Source organism: Nerophis ophidion, linkage group LG25 (assembly GCF_033978795.1).
Source record: "Nerophis ophidion isolate RoL-2023_Sa linkage group LG25, RoL_Noph_v1.0, whole genome shotgun sequence".
Taxonomy (NCBI): domain Eukaryota; kingdom Metazoa; phylum Chordata; class Actinopteri; order Syngnathiformes; family Syngnathidae; genus Nerophis; species Nerophis ophidion.
In genome coordinates this window covers 16,620,951-16,637,046 of record NC_084635.1, presented here as the reverse complement: position 1 = coordinate 16,637,046, position 16,096 = coordinate 16,620,951, and the positions used below count along the sequence as shown (strand labels likewise).

General features: G+C 36.3%; 1 protein-coding gene across 5 annotated transcripts in view; it reads left to right on the top strand.

The window, feature by feature from the left end:
• Positions 1-16,096, top strand: part of uacab (uveal autoantigen with coiled-coil domains and ankyrin repeats b) — a 91,401-nt gene that overhangs the window by 56,052 nt on the left and 19,253 nt on the right. For all 5 annotated transcript variants that reach the window (XM_061887050.1, XM_061887053.1, XM_061887049.1 and 2 more), the window contains exons 3-7: positions 4,277-4,365; positions 6,421-6,485; positions 12,019-12,076; positions 14,895-14,965; positions 15,262-15,368. In XM_061887050.1, coding sequence (XP_061743034.1) covers positions 4,277-4,365; positions 6,421-6,485; positions 12,019-12,076; positions 14,895-14,965; positions 15,262-15,368 — 390 coding nt within the window. The remainder of the gene's footprint in view (positions 1-4,276; positions 4,366-6,420; positions 6,486-12,018; positions 12,077-14,894; positions 14,966-15,261; positions 15,369-16,096) is intronic.

The window sequence follows — 16,096 nt, the reverse complement described above, 5'->3', positions numbered from 1 at the left end:
AAAGAAGCCAGATAAATGGGGGGAAAAAAGAGAAGCAAACTATATTAACCCTGTAGATTGTTATAGTATAGATAGGTTAAGCTTTATCATTGTGCCAAGTTTGACCCAGTTTTCCCTTTGATGAAACTTATTTATATGCATGAGTGTATGTATGCATGTATAAGTGCTTATGTGTTTGCAGTATGTATATATGTATTTTTTTACAGTGAAAGTGCGTGTGGATGTATGTTCTGTCTGTGTGTGTGTATGTATGTATGTTCTATATTTGTGTATGTATGTGCGAGTGTATGTATGTACAGACACGGGGATCTGATTGTACGTACGCAGATTGACATACAGACAAACACATTAGTATAGACATATGAATTGGATTACACACACACACACACACACACACAGATAAACACGTTTGCAAATAATTTTGCAACAACGATTGTAGCTGAGATAGGCGCCAGCCCCCCCCGCGACCCCGAAAGGGAATAAGCGGTAGAAAATGGATGGATGGAATAGTTCTGTATGTTTCCTCTGCCAAGTATATTGTGTGGCTATTAAGTTTAGATGCTGATAAAAATATAACTTGGTGAAAAGATTTTAGTGTATTATTTTTGGGCACATACAACAATACAAAGATAATAATTGTAACCGTGATCATGTTGGTCACAATAACCTAATTTAGCCATCATGAGGGTCCACCACCTTTTCTTTAACAGAGACAAAAATTATTTTTTTGCTTTTTGGTTGGAAATTTTAATCAAGTGCAGCATTTTGCTAAAAGAGTATATTTTATTTGATTTAATTAATTTAGATTTTTAAGTTTACATTCCAAATATGTTAAAATGTATGAAAAAAAAGAGTTTAATGCATTTTAAAGAATATACTTGCATTATTATCAGTATCATTATGCCATTGGTTAATTTGGACTTAAAATATTGTTGACAATAATTTCATTTATCTGCAATAATTTGTAGGTCATTATATCATCAAGCAAAGTTGGTTATCGGCCCAGGCCTAGTGATAATTGTTCATTTTCCCACCAGGAGCTAACAGTCAAAACCTAATAAAATGAATTTAAATATCTGTATGTGTCATGGTAGTTGACTAGCTCATATTCCAATTAAAAGTCTTACTCTACTTAAGGATATACAGTATACATCCTTTTTACCCAGATTATTCACAGAAAACCCAAGGGCTATGTATATTTTACGGTGAGTGCGGTGTCAATCTCACAGAGATTTCCGAGCCATTTTGAGAGATAATAAGCAAGCCAGACACGTGATCGTGTGACCTAGAGGTAGGAACCGCAGATCCCTTCCCGACCAACAACAATGCCATATGTGCAGACTTTTGGGACAAATGATGGTACAGAACCTTATAGTTTTGATCCTGAATATAAGGAGGATGAGCTACAAGTTCTAGAAGCTCTGCTAAATAGATCCAGCTTTAGTGAAACACTAAGCATCATTGTTCAGTGCCAAACAAGAAATACAAACTAACATAATTCAACTATAGTTTACTATACAATGTCTGCTCCTACTTCGATGACGACTGATAGGATGTCCATATCTTCCTGTTCAGATGAAGAACAAATTTTAATCCAGACAAAAGGTTAAAAAAGTTGCTGCTGACAGTCACATTGTCTTCGGTTGTGTGTGTTTGTCTCCACCTCTGGTTATCAACTGAATGTCACAGATGAACAGCGTCTAGATTCATGGATTAATCCTCCAATTATCCAGATGACAGTCGGCGACTTGTCCAGGGTGTACCCTGCCTTCCGCCCGATTGTAGCTGAGATAGGCGCCAGCGCCCCCCGCGACCCCGAAAGGGAATGAGCGGTAGAAAATGGATGGATGGATGGGATGGAATAATTTTGAGGAGCCAAACACGATGCAGTGGTAGCAGAAGCAGCACACTGGCTCAAAGCTTATGCAGCACACTCGGCAAATGCTGCATAAGCTTCTTCTTTTTCCTAGTTTTACTGCAGTTTGCATCCATATATGTTTCTCTACTACCATCTTCAGTTTAATTTTCAAATTACATTTAAAACTGTCTGTGTTTCCAGTGCACCATAACATAAAAGTTAAGTTAAAGTCAAAGTACCACTAATAGTCTCACACACACACACACACACACACACACACACACACACACACACACACACACACACACACACACACACACACAAACACACACACACAAACACACACAAACACTAGGTGTGGTGAAATTACCCATAAACTATAGTTGGATCTCGGTTATCAATGCTAAAAATAGTTTGTCTGAGTTAGCGCTTATAATGCCAAAATTATAAATATTTGGTTAATATTCAGGTCACGAGATGTAAGTAGGGTCTTGTTTACGGGTTTTGGATGGTTAATAAGAGGATTTTGTGGGTAAAATGGAGAGCCCCTGTAGACTCCAATGTTGGTGAACTTTTTAATTATCTATTTATGACTTAGAATGTATAAAAAAAAGTAAAACGTGTTAATGTCTTACATAAGGATTGTGAATGATAAACAGATGAGATCAGATCAGTATGACTGATCTGATAACAAGGTTACAGAGTGCAGAAGTGTTACGACTATGACTTCAATCTCGGAAAATGGCGGGAGAGATTCGAAGCAGAATATTCAAAATAGCTGACTGAATTTGTGGCATTTTGGGATGTTTAAACAATGGATGGATGGATGGATAAACAGTGTTTTCGCATACTTTGCGGATTATAAATACTATCGGATAATGGATACAATTAAGCATATATAGTCAACTTGTTTTTCCACTCTACTGGTACTTTAATAGGTAACCATGTTAATATCACCTGTTTTCATGTCAGCATTTAAGCTAGATAGCTGCAGCCAGTCAGTCCATGAGTTTATCAAAGTGCAGTTATGAATCCGGGTTTTTTTTGATAATTGTAATTTAAAATGGTAATACTTTTGGTCCCAAGTTTTGCCGTGGTTTTCATTTTTACCGTTTATTTTTACATCCCTAATTGTCATACTTGCCAACATTGAGACCTATGAATTCGGGAGATGGGGGCTGGGGGGTTGTATATGTCTTCAAGTATTTGTTTAATATATATATATATATATATATATATATATATATATATATATATATATATATATATATATATATATATATAGTATCCATTCATGTATGAGTATATCCGTTCGGCCAATGTGTTCAATGGAGAAGTCTGATCTACAAAATTTGCAGGCAGCATACCCCTTCCCCTTCGAGCTTTTCTGGATGAACTGAAATTATTTTTTCCAATCTATTTGGAACTTTCAAGCATACTTCTTCTTACTCGTTGTCACCATGTCTCTTCTTCGTTTTTCTGCTTCGTTATGTCTCTGTTATGTCTTTGGACATAACCTCTGTTATGTCCAAAGACATAACAGAGGTTATGTCTTTGGACATTACTACTTGCCGTGGTTTTGAAGCAATACATGATGGGAATCCGGATGTTGTGTGTCAGTGTACTAATGTGCCGGCTGGATTAAACACACGCTGAGAAATAGGTCCGTGGCTGCCTACTTTATGGGTTATAGATGAACCTATGGATAACGGAGACATATATAACAGTCTCCTTTTCAGGTGAAAGGCACGCCCCAAATATTGTTGTCAGGGTGGAAATCGGGAGAAATTCGGGAGAATGGTTGCCCCGGGAGATTTTCGGGAGGGGCACTGAAATCCGGGAGTCTCCCTGGAAAATCAGGAGGGTTGGCAAGTATGCTAATTGTGCATGATGCGATGATAACTCAAAATGTGGTCTTAAACCACATCTATTTACCTCACATGACTTATATCCACCTACTAGTTTTTACTCTGAGCTGTTTACCCCTGGGTGGTCAGGCCCCTTCAGTGCTCACTTAAGACCCAGCTTCTCAGGGCCATCAACACCGCTTTTAATACCCACGTTGGTGTTGGGGTGACAGCCATGCTGTCGCCTTGGCAGATACCTTTGGGTTAGTATGTAAACGGATCAATGTGACTTGATATGTTAAGGACTGAGGTCAGTTACACACAAGTAGGCAGCAGACGATCCCAAATTTCTACTGCACATTGATGTGATTAAAGACATCATTTACAAAAAAAATTATCAGTTTTTTATCCTTATTGCTTCTGTACTTCTCCAGACTAAAACGAAAAAGTTGACATGCCTGGTGAAATACATCAGTTTATACATTGTGTAGTACTAATAAAGTGACCATGCTTAAGTAGCTTTTTTCGTTTTCGTGATTTTCAACACCTTATTTCTTCCTGTGTGTTAAAGGTTCCATTTGGCTGCAACACGAGGACACTTGGACTGTCTCAATCTCATTCTATCACACAATCCTGATGTCACAGCAACTGATGCCACAGGTTAGTACATGCAAGGTGACTGCAACGTGCTACATTTGTCAAAAATGTTTGCTTTGCTGGATGATCATGATGACACCTTAATGACATATTGGATTTGTACTTTTTTTTTTTTGCACATTAAATAATAAACCCTGTATGAAGTCACGTTAACCTTAAAGGCACATACCCCCGTAATAAATTAACCACACATTCATTAGTGATTTTTAAGAAAGACCTCACCCTTCACATGACTGACTTTGTTGGTAAAGTGCTGTATGTTAACGTAAATCTCTTGGATTTAATTCTACCTTGTATTGGGTCTTGTCTCTGCTTCATCAGTTCACATTCCCCTACTAGATTAGCTTGGACAGCTGAAGTCTGAGGTGATTGTGTCCGATTCAAAGTATTTGTCCTGCGAGGTAGCAGTAACTGTAACCCATATCAAAAAAAAAAATGTTTGTCCTTCTTCACATAAGGGTGAAAGCGTTGTTTCCAATCATTCAATCAAATTTTATTTATATAACAGTGTTCATGCGCAGGCAAGTTGCAACACAAAGTGGTTTACATCAGTAAAAAGAAGAAAGAAAACACAGACACATGCATGAACGCACTGTCTGCACTATTGACAAATAATAAGACATGGCATGGTAATGAGTTGAGGACTAATTGAGGTGTCCACACTGGAGAATAAATAAAAAATGTAATTGAAAAAATAATAATATAAAATATATTTTAAAAATATTTGTTTACAATAAAGTGAGGATAATGGCTGTAATAAATACATTGAAAATAACAGAATAGAAAAATTAAAACGTAAGGGGAGTTTAAAAATTATCTGTAAAAATCTTGATTAAAAATATGTAAATGTAGCCAAAAATTTAAATCCACTTTAATTCTACATTATGTCAAGATTACATCTATGAAACTTAGTTGATGAACTTAATTTGACAGACTGACCCATTTGGCAAGTTACTGGAGATCTTTTTTACTGTCAACTCCATCTTTAACGAACTGACCTCTTCTCACATCCGACTCGACAGTCATCGTTCAATTGGGATGTTTGTGTTGTGATTCACAATCCAATTGCAGATATACTCATATACATTATGTTTATGTGTATATATACCTTTACATCGTTTTTTTCCAAATTTGCTCACATCTAGGACTTGATATCTAAAATGCAGTTAAAAAAGGGTATCTAATGGTATATTGATGTCATTAAGAGACACAGCAATCTACACCTGGGTATCGTCAATGTCTTCCAATGACATCCCCAGAAGGCAGCATGTAAATATTAAAAAGAATGGGGCATAAAATTGATCCTTGTGGAACCCCACACTATCTTAAAGGATAAATCCTGCTCCTATAAAAAGGCGAAACATCTTCTATGACAACCTTCATAGTCCAGGTACGATCGATGTCCTCAGCAAAATGATAAGAAACAATAAACATAACATAAAATATATAATAGTTAACATGTATTTTCAAATGAAACAATAACAGTTTAAAAGGGCTGAATTATTATTGTACATTTGTAAAGAGTTGGTATTTTTTTTATTGAATATTTGGATGCATTACTCTGGGTAGTTATACTTTCTGTCCCCCACTAAATGTGTACCCTGTGATGTACACATCTGTACACCAAATGTTCCACACAAAACAATCTGTACACGTATCTTAAAAAAAAAAAAATTGAAGTTAAAGATTAATTGGAGATTCTAAATTGTCCATAGGTATGACTGTGTGTGTGCGTGCGTGCGTGCGTGCGTGCGTGCGTGCGTGCGAATGATTGTCTATATGTGCCCTGCGATTAGCTTGCGACCAGTCTAGGGTGTAAATGGATTGGTGTCCCACTATATACCCCTATAGAAAATGTGTGCTTTTTAGAAAACATATTTTTATTGTCTGTTGTTAAAGCAAAATATACCATTGCGACAACATTTGATTTGATATAACATATTCTTTGCAATTGCTTGAATTATTCGTGGTAAAACTTGCACTCATATTTATACCATTTCTATATACTAACACTTCTTACCGTTATCTAATTTTCTCTTTCTGATGTAATACTGATAGGTAAAAATGCTCTTCATCTGGCTTCAAGAAATGGACACTCGCTGTGTGTGCAAAAACTTCTTCAGGTAAAGTGTTTTTGTCTTTCAACCTCCAGTCCTAATTTAGTAGAATGTCTTATACTGTGCGACAAACTTTTTTGTTGACATTAAGCACTTTTCTTAGTTTTTATTTTTATTTTTTACCCTTACTGACATAAAACGCTTAACCGTATGACACAAAAACAGTCTAAGGCCATGTCCACATGAACACGAATCTTGATAAATGCATACTTATCTCTGCGTTTAGGCCTCTTGTCTTCATGCAAACGCATACTTTTATCCTTAAAAATGCAGATTTTTTCCAACACTTGCCAAAGTATAGAGTTCCAAAACTCTCTATCTAATCACCGTATGCATGTACTCTGCTCAAACGGAGACATGTACTCCTCTGATGATGTCACGCCTGTGCGTTGTAATTTCCAAAGCCCAACAATACTGCCTCGCTGTCTTTAAACACACAGAGTTACTGTATGTCTGAACGTAAACATGCTGCTATTTTGAGACAACATTGATAAAAAAAAAGACACATCAAAATGAGCTTGCGACACTCCTGCCGGTGTCAATGACAGTTAGCTGTTTTGGATACAATTGCTGTCGAACCTCCAGCTGATGTAACAACTTTGGTCAGCAAGATTATATTAACAACAAATTATGAAGTTAACTTAAGGTGTGTTGCTTCCATTTGTGTCGATGCACGTGCATATAATGCGCCTGAGTGACAAAAAAAACAACGTAATGTATCTTTCTCCTTGTTAGTGTGTACTGGTGCTAAAAACAATGTAGATATCATTGCACGTATTCAATCTTTTTTTAATGATGATTAAATGCATTATAATTCCCCCATAGTTTTGCAGCGGCACACGCATGTCCGTGCGCTTTAGGCACTTAACTTGTCAAAAGGCTTCATTTTTTCTTTGTTAGTGTGTGCTGATTTTAGAACTAATGGGCACTTCAGTGCATGTGTAATATGTCACAAAGTTGCTTAATTAAATGCGTTAGAATTCCACAAGTTTTGCAGCTGGACACACATGTCCAAACGCTTTAAGCACTTAACATGTTGAGAGGTTTCCTTTTTTTCCTCTGTTAGTGTTTGCTGATTTTAGAACTAGTGGGCACTTGACTACACATGTAATATATCACCATGTTGCTGATTAAATGTGTTATAATTCCACAAGTGTTCAGGGCTCTGTGCAAGTGCAGTAAAGATAATTTATGTGGCATTGTTAGCAAGTATATCAAAATAAACATAATAATAACATAAGTGTAATGCCACTAAGTCAGCGGCGGTTGCTTTTCCAGGTTTCTAATTGGACAAAATGTGCATGACAGCGCGTGTATACGTATGTGTGTAGACAGAGACAATTTTGAAACTACACTTGTGTGGACAGAGATCATGTTAACCCCAGATATGCGTTTAGAAATTATCCGTGTTCTTGTGGACATGGCCTAAAAGGGAGAAATGCAAAAATAATATAAATATATAAAAAAAAGCTTTCTTTAGATATGTAATGATCGTAATTGACTTGGTCATAGAGGTAACAATAACCTCCCAGTATAGTGCTGTTTTTTTTTTTCAGGAGCTTGTTTGTTCTATTCAGTTAGACTATGCAGGTGTTAAATTTGCATAATATATGTGTGACTGACAGTGACGCATCCCCGCAGTTTTCTTTTCACCTCCTTAAAATATTCCTTGCAACACAGCCGTGGCAGCTGGGCCCAGTGCTTCCTGTTGGCATGCTGCAATGAAACATTTGTGTGTGTACTATGAGGCAGCAGTATTGTCCCTTTGTACAACTATGGCCCTGTGCCCGCTAAACCCCGTTTTCTAATGTGGCAATGATCTAACAGAGGTCATTTGTGTGGCGGTGGATTTTCAACAGTGTTGACAAGTCTTACACCCTTGCAAACTTTTTCCTCGATTCTGGGTGCGGTCATCGCTCTCAACATATTGTAGCAGCCTGATGCCAATGATCTGATGTAGCCACAACTTCATCCGCACAAACTTTAGTTGTGTAGTATATCACCCCTAGATGCTCTAACGTCAGCTCCCCCTGCTAATCCCTCCGTCTCGCACGGTCATTTGAGCATGATGCTAATTTTTGGCTCTTGTTGCTACAGAGAAGTAGGTTTTTATAGTTTGTGTCATACCTAACCCGCAACATTAGATCTACAAACCTGGTGTCCGTCATAGCATGCCCTCATCACCACATTGGAACAGTATGTCCAGTGACCATTGAATGTGCTGAGATGCACCAGGCAAGGTATCAATAACCACACTTGGCCTAATTTGACATGCTTGCTTCCTTATTTTTATCGCCACCCTCCAAAAATAGATTATTTTGGCACATTTTATGCTGCAACTTCAAAATAGGAACACACTTAATATTTGAAGTACGTCATACTGTATCTTGTCCATTCAAACTTTATTTAGAAATTTGAATGCACTGTAAATGACCATTTGGGTTGTTACACATATGCTAGGAAAAATAAAGTCCGTGACTAGTGACTTCTAATAAAATATTTAGTAGGAATGGGTACCTTTTCACATTTGAATATCAATTCCCTGTACCTGGGAATCGATACAAGTAGTCAACAGTACCTATTTTTACTACTTCATATGTTACTTAATGTTAATTTTTTTTCAAATTAACATCAACATTTTCTGTTCACTTTGAACAGTGAGTTGATAATGATAACTTTGCTGTCCAGTTGTTATATATTGATTTTTTACACTTCTGAGTCTAATTTGTAAGTAGAATATAGTAGATTTGCCTGCAGCTGCAATTCTAAAATGTTAGATTACAGTAGTGTATAGACTACGGTGTGTGGCCTATTCGCGAATTAGTCTTTGTCATTTAGCTAAATCTAGTCTTTTACTGCACCCTAAAAAGTGTTCATGGCGTAAGTATTGTACTTATAAATTAGTTCTGTGAATCTTTAGGCACCACACGATTCGACGCGATTCTTGGGGGTAACTATTCCATGCAGAATCAATTCTCGATTCAAAACAATTCTCCATTCAAAATCTATACTTATTTTAATAACATTGGATGCCAGATCTATGATTAACTACATTCTTCCATAAAAAAATAAACAACTCTGATCAATTGCGATATTACTTAAAAACATTTTAAAAGAAAACAATTTTTTGTTTAATAAAATGCTTCCCAAACATCCAATCAAGTCAAATACAATTATGGCAACCAGAGAAGTATTCAACACAATATGATCCGTCTCATTGACTGGACATGACAGATTAAAAGAGTAATGTAAATATATTTATATTTTGTATAATAAAAAAAATACACCCCTAATTATTATACAGTAGTTCTTTGATTATAACGTGCATATTTGATGTAGATTTCTTTACCAAATAAAACAACACAAGGTGGCAAGAAATACATCAATAATTAATAGAGCAAAATATGTGCTAGACAAAAAAAATACTCCATATTCTCCACTGTTTGCTTGTGTTATATAACTAGATAGATAGATAGATAGATAAATAGATGGATAGTACTTTATTTATTCCTCAAGGAGAGTTCCTTCAGGAAAATTTATATTTTCAGCACAATCCCATTCAAGATCAGACAAACATTACAGGGAGACAGAACAGTACCGCTGACGGGTCTGCCGACTTCCGGCGCCCCATACAAAAAAGGTGAGATACAGGTAAACGGGGAAGGGGGGGATGAGAGAAAAAAATAAAAGATTAAAATAAAATAAAAAAAATCGGTCTAAGCCTGGGCCTCTGGAGAGGGGGTCCAGACTGAGACAAGGGGAAAAAAACAACTCATAGCCATAGTACACATCCCTCTTACATGTGTATAAGAGGGAAACATCAAACATCAAAGAAAACAAAGGACATGAAAGACATTAAAGCAGCAGAGCTGATACAACCAGCCATTTCTACATACAGCTACGAATAAAAAGTAAAAGAAACATATACACTGTGGTGGCCTCTGCGGTGTATCTGAATATCTGAGTTATTGTGTGGGAATATTGGAAAACTACAAACCATGTTACAAAAAAGGTCAGTTCCAATAGCACATAATATTTGATATTAAAGAACTTTGAAATATTTTATTTATTGAATCAAAAATTATGAAATTCAGCAATTAAGTGAATTAGCAAACAGCTAAATTTATGCATAAAGCAAACTATAACTTGCTTCCCAAGAATGTTCAACAATTCTTCTCAACAAAAGAGGAGAAATATAATTTCAGACAAAAATTAATTTAAAACATTTGAATTCACACTTAAAACCTTTATATTATACGTGGAATTAAATTATGGAATACATTAAGCAAAGAAATCCAACGGTGTACTGATACTATACAATTTAAGAAACCGTTTAAACTCAATGTTTACAAAATACAAATAATACTCTAATAAAAAAATTTAACCTTATTGAACATGTGATAATCTTGTTCATCTAACTTTTTGAATTACAGTATATTTTACTATGTATTTATTTATTTGAAAATTATTATTTATGGTGTAAATTATTTATGAATTAAAAACAGCAAAATTAATCAAATGTGTCAGTACTTGCTATTAAATGGAAAAGGGTTAGGGTTAATTAAACTCAGCTTCTTCTTTCTCCTTTTCGAATATGTTGAAAAGAGAAACTGGAAATGGTGATGTCATCATGTTGTAACAGTATGTATGTTTGAAATAAACCTGAACCATAAACCATAAATTTGGAGGTGTTGAAATCGCCACATAAAATAATTAATGCTAATCAGGAGCATGTCTATGGCAAATCCAATGTGAATTAGCATTGAGCTAACACATTTTGAAAAGTGGAGCCTGACTGTACTTTCAGTGTTTTCCATCAGGCATACTTGCAATTTTGGCATTGAAAATGCAACATTTTCTCAAGGCAGTCTAACTGAGTCCGCTCCAAGTGTTGTTTGACGGCTTGGTTGCCCGCCAAGTGTTTGGCGATGTGACGTCATGTGCTTCAAAGGTATCAAAATATGGCACCATTTTATTTCACGTGAAATGATACCCAGTAATACCGGCGGGACTTGGTCGGTGCCTATGAAAGTACCAAATTTGGCACCTATCCTTCCGCCTATGCCTTGTTTTGGTGGATGAAGTTTTGGGAAAAGATGGCTGTTAAAAAAAATACAGTATTGTTGCCTCCTTAATTAGGAGCTGTTGTTTGCAAATATTTCTTATTTATTCCTAAATTATGCTGTGTTTGCGTTTCATTTTTATCACTGCCAATTGCAGATGCTGCTGCCACATGCATCACAATACACACGTTCAAATAAAAATAGAATCAATCAACAGTTGCCACACACGTTCTCTGCTTTTTTTTTTTTTAATTGATTTTTTTTTTTTATTATAATAAGTCTAACAAAATAGCACATAATATTACAAAAATAATACTTTTTCATACAATTTAAATTCCAAACAAGTTCCAGTCCAGCAACATTCTGAATAGAAATCAACAGTTTTCTGCTTTTTAGAAAGCTGTAGAAGAATGTGCATTGTTGTAGTTTTGTGGGTTATCAGCATTAGTAAGCTTGTTTCTTTTTACTTTCAATAGCATAACTGTCCAGTTGGAAATGTGGACCTACAAGGAAGAACAGCTCTTCATGATGCAGGTACCTTCTGATGGGATCAGGTCTCCATACTCTATACTTCAATCTGCATTCTTTACTGGAGTTGACCACTATTTTCTTAGAAAGTCATAAGTGCTAACGATACAACTACAGTACAGTACAAATTGTATTAAACTTTGTAACGGTGATCTTAAAGATTGTATATACAGTATGTATAGGGCATTCCACCGAATTTGCGCCATTGGTTCTCAATGTGAACTTTAGTTTATATCTTTTTTTTCAACTCAAAGTTTTATAATACGTATATTAAACTTATCAGAATATGTATATCAGGCAATTTTAACTAATTGTTGTTAGTGTTGCGGAATATAGACGATATACAATGTAAATGACTTAAATTTGCCTGACACATTCTTGCTGTGTCCCGACAGCGACGATTGATTGATTGAAACTGAAAAAAAGTATTTTATTAGTAGATTGCACAGTTCAGTACATATTCCGTACAATTGACCACTAAATGGTAACACCCGAATAAGTTTTTCAACTTGTTTCAGTCAGGGTCCACATTAATCAATTCATGGTACAAATATATACTCTTAGCATAATACAGTCATCACACAAGTTAATCATCATAGCATATACATTGAATTATTTACATTATTTACAATCCGGGAGGTGGGATGAGGAGCTTTGGTTGATATCAGTACTTCAGTAATCAACAATTGCATCAACAGAGAAATGGACATTGAAACAGTGTAGGTCTTACTTAGTTGGATATGTACAGTGAGCAGAGAACATAGTGAGTTCAGCTAGCATAAGAATAAGTATATACATTAGAAATACATTTGATTATTTACATTACGTTATTTACAATCCGGGGAGCAAACAACCAAGTCCAAAAAGCAATGTAGCATCCTTGCAAGTGAACTAACTAATTCCCAACACCATGGCGGCAAAAAGAGTTTGTTTTCCAATAATATTATCACTGGAGGCTGATGAATATCTAAACATGCTACACTCCACACTCTAGGAGGATATAATAAGCCATGCTATCCGCTAAGCTAGAGCTCTTGAACGTAAACAGCGGTGGGCAGATCGATAAAAATATAAACAGTAACGATATCGACTGTAGTATTAGTATATGGTCGATACTACATGATTAGATCGATAGTCTTTATAATCAGAAATAGTTTTTGTCAGTTTTGTTATTGTTAACAAATTCAGTTAAATAAGTCCCTGTACACAGCAGGACTTAAAAGGTAAAAATCTAAGGATTTAAATCGGAGCCAATGATAATTTTTTTTTTTTTAATAATTCAGCACTTTTATTTTGCTAAAATATTGAATTTATTCAAAGGGAATAAGGAAGTAATTAAAGTATCTCTTTTATATTGATTCTCCGCCATCCTGTGTTTTTGTCTGATTATTAATGTGATCAAAAATTGAGTCATTTACTGATCTTGCATCATCATCAGCATTTGTACAACCAATACTGCCTCTCTAACGACTTTGTATTTGATTGATACCCAAATTTGTAGTATCGCCCACAACTAATGTAAAGTAGCAAACAACAGAAGATAGTTTATAACATTTTAACAAAATTGTAGATGGACCCATGTTACAACATAAAGTAACCAGATATTAGCAGTGGATTAGCAAATTGATTAATAAAAGTGTTAACAAAATAACAGTTTTAACAAATAAGGAGCTTTTGTAACTCGTTTGGAAATGGTTTTATTATATTTTACATTACAAATAATATATTGTGATTCGTCTTGCTTTTGAAGGAGGTTGTAATCTATATCGCAATCTAGATTTTAGCCCGTATCGCTCATCCCTGATTTTTTTTCTTTACATGGTTTTTAATAATTTTAGTAACAGGACTGAATGAAGCAGTGAGTTTTTATAAGATAATTAGCATATACATCAAATATTGCCAGATTGCATGTATGCTAATAGCATGTTAACATTAAGTACATTTAGTGATGCAACAAAAAAATATACCATTGCATTATTTAGATAAAGACAATTTATATAAATACAATTTGGTAAGAGGACAGTGATGAGATTTTAAAAGGCATCACTGTGGTAGGAATAGCCCTCATGTTAAGCTTTTAAACAGAATGTCATGTTTTGGCTTTCCATGGGCTTCACGGTGGCAGAGGGGTTAGTGCGTCTGCCTCACAATACGAAGGTCCTGCAGTCCTGGGTTCAAATCCAGGCTCGGGATCTTTCTGTGTGGAGTTTGCATGTTCTCCCCGTGAATGCGTGGGTTCCCTCCGGGTACTCCGGCTTCCTCCCACTTCCAAAGACATGCACCTGGGGATAGGTTGATTGGCAACACTAAAATTGGCCCTAGTGTGTGAATGTGAGTGTGAATGTTGTCTGTCTATCTGTGTTGGCCCTGCGATGAGGTGGCGACTTGTCCAGGGTGTACCCCGCCTTCCGCCCGATTGTAGCTGAGATAGGCGCCAGCGCCCCCCGCGACCCCGAACGGGAATAAGCGGCAGAAAATGGATGGATGGGATGGATGTTTTGGCTTTTATTTATAAGGTGAATTGGACTATTTGGTACGGCGTGGCGAAGTTGGTAGAGTGGCTGTGCCAGCAATCTGAGGGTTACTGGTTCAATCCCCACCTTCTACCATCCTAGTCACGTCCGTTGTGTCCTTATGCAAGACACTTCATCCTTGCTCCTGATGGGTCCTGGTGAGCGCCTTGCATGGCAGCTCCCACCATCAGTGTATGAATGTGTGTGAATGGGCGAATGTGGAATACTGTCAAAGCGCTTTGGGCTCCTTTAAAAAGGGGTAGAAAAGCGCTATACAAGTACAACCCATTTACCATTTATTTTCTCAACAGTTATGGCAGGCTGCTCATCCAGCGTGAAACTACTCTGTGACAGCGGTGCTTCAGTCAATACCAGTGATTTTGTAAGACCTTACACTTCATTTGGCACTGTGTTTTCATGCATTCTTCAAAGACATTGTCTTGTTTGCCACCTGTAAAGTTATTGATTTTGCAAAGCAAGTTGTGTTGTGTACCTTTCAAAAGCAGTTCAAATGCTGTCAGTGGCAACGAGGACTGACGAGCACAACGATTTGCTAAAATTTACACTTAATGATAGGATTCACAAAAGAATAGAAAGTATTGTCAGGCACACAGTGACGTACAGTATATAACATTTTGGTAAAAATATGTCTTTGTGTGTTGTGTCTTTGTTCTTTAGGATGGCAGGACTCCTCTGGTGCTGGCAACCCAAATGTGTCATCCACGCATCTGTCAGCTTCTTTTAGAGCGAGGGGCCAATATCTCTGTCCGGGACAAGCAAAAAAAGTAGGAGTTGCCCGCATGGATTAACCCATTATGGAAAGACTGAGCTGGTATCATAATCCTGTTAATGTAGTTCATGTTCTCCATTAATTTGCCAGAAAATAATATTACATGTTGAACGGCCAAGGGCTTTAAATTTATTTTAAACAGGTGAGCGAGACCATAAAACACTGTCCTTGCGCTGTGGTTTTGTTCTTTTTCTTTGTGCTTGTTCGTTACCCGAAGGTTTAGACGAGAAACTGGGTAGGTCACAATGATCGAGCGCGCGCGCCCTCTTAGCATTTGCCTAACCGTGACATACAGCAGTTTTAAGTGGAAGTTGTTGTTTGTGCAAATAGTATTGAGTGCAACAAGGACCTCATTTTTCTATGTGCTATGTTTTTGCTACATCAGTGTTGTCAAACTTCTGTTTAATGAGGGCCACATCACAGTTATGACTTCCTCTGAGGGCCGCATGTAACAGATATACTGTATACGTAAATGTATTTTTATTATATTTTTTATTGATGAATAATTTGCTTTGAAATCATAAGTCAGTGCAGATACTTAAATTAGGGTTAACCCAATCCGATATTGATCTTAGATATTTGTGATATCTGAAAAAAAACAATTAAAAAAATCAAATTATATGGGCTTGCATGTAAAATACCACAAATAAGCTCTGATACAAGCAGTCCTGCAATGTGTTTACTTGCGCAAAGCTCGATGGGCAGTTAACATCTAAATGTCCT